General features: G+C 43.9%; 1 protein-coding gene across 1 annotated transcript; it reads right to left on the minus strand.

The window, feature by feature from the left end:
• Positions 1 to 3,977: 3,977 nt before the first annotated feature.
• LOC149227263 (uncharacterized) lies at positions 3,978 to 5,030 on the minus strand. Its single transcript, XM_089380445.1, has one exon. It carries the CDS (start codon positions 5,028 to 5,030, stop codon positions 3,978 to 3,980), a length of 1,053 nt encoding a protein of 350 aa, XP_089236571.1.
• Positions 5,031 to 5,339: the final 309 nt, after the last annotated feature.

Genomic DNA, 5,339 nt, shown 5'->3' on the forward strand with positions numbered 1-5,339 from the left:
TTATTTGGAAAGCGTGGGGCAAATGAATCGACTCGCCAATTCCAACAAGAGTCTCGTGCTCCTTATGATCAAGCAGAAGAATGACATGGAGCATGAATCCTTTGCAGGCTATGATGTGAAGCTAAAAGTTGAATTGGTTGATGTGGTCAATCAATATGGAGATATGTTTCAAGAACCAAAGAGATTGCCACTAAAAAGGGGAATTCAGTACGAAATTCAACTATAGCAAGACTGTCCACTCCCAAACATCGGTATGTATCGAATGTCAATTATGGAAAGTTTAGAAATTAAGAAACAAGTCCAAGAATTGTTAGATAAAGGTGTAATTAATCCCTCTACTTCTCCATGTGGTTCAAAAATTGTTTTGGTACCAAAGAAAGATGGAACCTGGTGCATGTGTGTAGATTATTGATCTGATTAGTGATTAGAATCTGGATTAGGGGCAAAAATTTCCTCAAAAATCAAATTGATCAGAATCGATCAAAACCTAAACGTCCGCATTCATCTCAATGATATGATCCCAATGCAACTCATTTCACTCAAAATGAAGTTCATATGAGAGAGGTAGAGCCTGCTGTTCGTTTGGGAAAACTTGTTAATGCTATGCAAGCTCACTCATCAGTATTAAAAATGTGTTTAGGATCGTCTCAAATTAACCAAAATCATGAAGATTTATGTGTCAAGGGTTATGTGCATTTTATGAGTAATTTATGAGTTTAATTAGTTATTTAAAACACATATGATTTTTTTTTGCTTAAGCAAGAGACGGTCCTTCTATTAACATAGGTAAAAATATATTTTACACAGGTTACAACAGACGCAAAGAGGTGCAAACTCCCACAAAGGGAGAGTGAAAATACCCAAAGTACCCATAAAACCCTCCAAAAATCAAACAGAAACAAGGCCTAGACTGCCCTGGAACCAAAAGCGGGCAAGTGGATCCAAAGTCTGCTCCCCAAAACCCACCATTGATCTATCTTCTAACAATCCGGCGGTCAAAATTCAACCCGCACGGAGGCGAAGCCTGCAGAAAAACCCTTAAGTTGCACGATCAACGCTGACCGTTGATCTTTTCCTTTTGATCCAATGGCTGGTGTCCATATCGTGCGGCTTAAAAGCTTGTTGAATACCACGCGACAAAGGCGGTTTACTTTTCCGGTCCTCTACCACGTGTTGCTTCCTGAGTGGAATCACTGGCTTTTCATTAAAACTGTCTTTGGTTTGGATGGTGCTCGATGAAGGTGGTAAACCATTAGTGGTTTTATCCTTTCGGGCCCACCAACTTGCATGCCAAAAGGTGGCCGTTCATCTTCCCTCTCCGGATTTGGTGGCCACAAACCAAATCGGACCACACATTTGCTCGCGGATTATCCATCGATGAAGGTGGTAATCACTGTTCATCCACCTCCACATGTCGCTTGTTGAATGGCATCACTTGTCCTCTGAGAAAACCTCTCCCGAGTTAGAGGGCGCCCGAAGCAGGTGGTATATCTCGAGCAGTTTTTGACCCCAGTAATCTCTTCCTTTGACCTCCCATGCATTGCCCGAGGAAGACATAGCCAGAAGGGTGGCCTCTATGGCATTCGTCTCCCATGGAATCACTTCTCCTGTGATCAGATATCTTCTATCTCAATTACTGCCTTTGTTTCTAGAAGTGCCCTTAGAAAACCGACAGTGCATATCCTCTGATAAGCTGTCTGAAGTGAACTTATTCATCGTTGTCATGAAGTAAAATTCTTTCTCTTGATTTTTCCTGATACTGTTGTCTGTCACTGAGGGCCTGGGATGAGCATTCCTCCTTCAACCTATCATCCGTTACCTCCTCCCACCAGCAACACAAGTCGATATGCTTGTTTCGAACCCCCTCATTGGCAAGCCAGTCCACAACTTTGTTGGCTTCCCTACAGACATGCACCAACCTAAGAGTTCTTAGCATTCTTAGGTGTGATTGGATTCTTTGGTAGACTTGCAAAAGCCACCAGTGTCCTGAGATTTTCTCTGGTGCAGTGCCAACGTTTATCCTCTTCACCAAATTAATGACTAATTTTGAGTCAGCCTCAATGATGACATTGTGAATGTTGTACTTTTTTTTTAACGAGATCGGATACTTTTCTATTATAAAAAACTGCTAGGAGCGAGTCCTCTTACAAAGAGTGAAAGAGGAAGAAGAAGAGAAGTCCAAAATGGGTGGGCAGACCCTGACTTCTTGGGAGTAAACTTGAAGAGGATAGATTGAAATAAAAAGCGGCTGTATTGCCTTACAAAGAGACCTGCGAGTAAGCAAAATTTACTAGACATTTGACTGATTACATAAACTGATTGACAGAGTCTTCGATCTGAGGTTCCTTCTTGATGCTTGCTCTGGTTGATGCCTCAGCTTGCATGCTCTGAGTGATATTTTTGATGTGAGATATGGCCTCTTCCATGTGATTACATTTTTCTTTTAGGCTCTCGATCTCGGCTCTTTGTTTTTCCAGTTTCTTTCTCTTGGATCTACTATCTGCCTGAAAATCTTCTTTGAGTTCATTGAAATGTTTAATGAACCTAGCTATCATGAAGCAATGCTGTTTACAGAGTGTACAGGTGTTGTTGCCAAGCACTCTGTCCAGCGGGTTCTCAGGTTGGTCTCTGCCTTCCTGATTCGCGTTCTACATTCCGATGTCTGGAATCTCTGCCATGGCTAGGGAGCTGAAAGAGAAGTGGATACTGGCCGGAAGGACAGGGGAGAAGGAATAAGAAGGGACAGAAGATGGGGAAGGGAAGTGGTTAACGCCGAGGGAGTTGACCACGGGATCTAAGCAAGTGGAATGCGCAGGGATGATTGGGGCAGCCGTGGAGGAGAAGAGTGACAACGACAAGTAAACCTGAAGATAAAAACAATTATACCTGAATACTTTAGAGGGGAAGCATGCTTCTATGATGCTCAGGAAACTGCCTCGCTTGTTGCAGAGCTTCTGGAACAGGTTGAATGAAGGAAGGTCTCTGATCTCCAGGAGGAAGACGAGTGAAATACTGAGGCGCACAAGGTTGAGAGGGTTGGGGGGGTATAAATCAGAGCGGAGGTGGAAGGGGGCGATGGGAGTGATGTGAAGATGTAGATTTGCACTGGATGAAGATCAGGGGAAGGATTTTTGTCGCAGTTTATGAAGATCTTGAATTGACTGATATCAGGAGGCCACTCAGTTAATTCACGGGAATATTAAGAGATACGGATCCTGTTTTCATACCAGTACCTTCGGGTGAGGCTCGATGCAAGAGGAGGAGCTTGGTTCGAGGCGGGACAGATTACTTGCAGCATAATTGAGTGTGGCCTGAGATCACGAGAAGGATTGCAGAGAATGATTGCGTCAGGATTCAAAGAGGAGCTGATTAGACTTGTCTGAGGAGTTGACTGACCTCTGGATTGATTACGAGATTGCTTTGCCATAGATGAGCGCGTTCTCCTTGACTTGACCGATCTACCTGGATGTTGCCATGGAGGCAAAATGATCTGCTTCCTTATTATTGTCTCTCAGAACATGTTTGAATATCGTGTCCCCCAGTTCCTGGAGATTGTCTAAAATTCTGATTTTTACGTTGTTGAGAACCTCTTTTTTGAACTGTGTCCCCGACACCATGGCTACGATAACAATGGCCGAATCTCCAACTATTATAGGATTCCTGAGTTTTAACCTGTTCAAAATGGAGGTGCCTAAATAAAGACTGTATGCTTCCGCCAAATTGTTGGACATTTGGCCCAATCCCCATTCATATTTCACTAAGGTTTTTCCTTGGCTATCCTTTATGATACCCCCGGCTCCTGCTTTCCCTGGGTTGTTCTTGGAGGCACCGTTGAAGAACAAAGTGTGGCGTTTTTGGTCAAGGATCCACTGACTTACTTCTTCCTTTGTGCCCCTGATCTTCCATTGAGTTCTTCTCATGCTGCCTTTGGGATAATCTGAGCATATTTTGCTGAATTTGATATGGAATTTGCTGAGTCATTCCTCCTCTTCTTTGTGCCAGTTGGTTCGCTCTGGGGGAGCTGCTAAATTTGCGCTTACTGTTTCAGAGATGAGGGCAATTGTTTTGGCCAAAATTCGGGCAGGATTGGGCTTTTTGTCATTGAAGATACAGTTATTCCTGGCAAGCCAAATTTGCCAGCAGAGAGTGGCTGGGATGCATTTCCAAACTCGGGTTATGATGCCTTTGCCTTTCTTGGAGAAGGGATAAAGTCTTGCCCATTTTTTTTGCAGGGATGGGAGCTGATTATTTGTTTCTTCGATTTCCAAAGGGCTGGCCATCTGTTTCCAGTAGCTTTGAGCAAGAGGGCATTGGAAGAACAAGTGGTGACTACTTTCCTCCTCAGTTCGACAGAAACAACAAACTGAAGGCCCTACAATGCCTCTTTTCCTTAAGTTTTTAGCTGTGAGCACTTTACCTTTGAGGAGAGTCCAGTTGAAATGTTTGACCTTGGGAATGCATTCTGTTTTCCAAACCATTGTGGAAAGATTCCAGTTCTTTGTTGGGTTGAGGGTCTGAAGGAATTTGTATCCATCTCTGACTGTGAATTTGTCTCCACTTGGTTCCCATATATACCTGTCTACAACCCCTAAATTGGTAGGAGCGGCACCTGAGAGAGAGGCCTTGAGGTTGAGCCACAAATATTCAATATCTATGGGAGGCTTTATGTCCTTCCAACCCTGCCAAGCATTGTGCTCCCAGGTAGAGATATCGTACAAGGTGTGAAAGTTTTTTGCTTCCATCCAAATCTGCAAGGGCCTGAGATTTTGGTTGAGGTTTCTCAGTTTTGTGCCCATGATTTTATCCTTCCATATGTTGATCTCCTTGCCACTGCCAGGCACTTTGGATATGTTGTCCCTAAACTGAGGGAGGACCTTTTTAATGAGCTTCCAGACTGAGGTGCAAGGCCGCTCAACAATTGTTTCTGAGAGAAGATTTGAGTTTGTTCCATTGAGGTATTTCTTTGAGAGAACATCCACCCACCAGGCGCCTTTGTCAGTGAGTAGTCTCCAGATCCGTTTGAGTCCCATGGCTCGGTTGGAGAGGCTTGGATTTTTATGGCTAGGCCTCCCTTTTCATAAGGAAGAATGACTTGCTCCCATTTGACTAAACTAAATTTTTTTGAGTCTTGCCTCCCCCCTTGCCACAGGAAACTTCTCATGAGCAGTTCCATATGCTTGTGGATGCTGGCTGGAGCCAAGGTGACCGCATACTGATAGATGGGGAGGGCCGAAAGGATTGCCTTTATTAAGGTTGATCTGCCCGCTAGGTTGAGCCAAGAAACTCCCCAGCTCAGAAGTAAGCCTCTCATTTTTTCAATATGACTGGTCCAGATCTCT

Source organism: Pinus tabuliformis, chromosome J (genome assembly GCF_031772625.1).
Source record: "Pinus tabuliformis cultivar Carrire ecotype Pingquan chromosome J, CPIR1, whole genome shotgun sequence".
Taxonomy (NCBI): Eukaryota; Viridiplantae; Streptophyta; class Pinopsida; order Pinales; family Pinaceae; genus Pinus; species Pinus tabuliformis.

What these genes read in the sequence shown, in the direction of transcription:
- LOC149227263 (XM_089380445.1), bottom strand. Translation starts at nt 5,030, where the DNA reads ATGGGACTCAAACGGATCTGGAGACTACTCACTGACAAAGGCGCCTGG.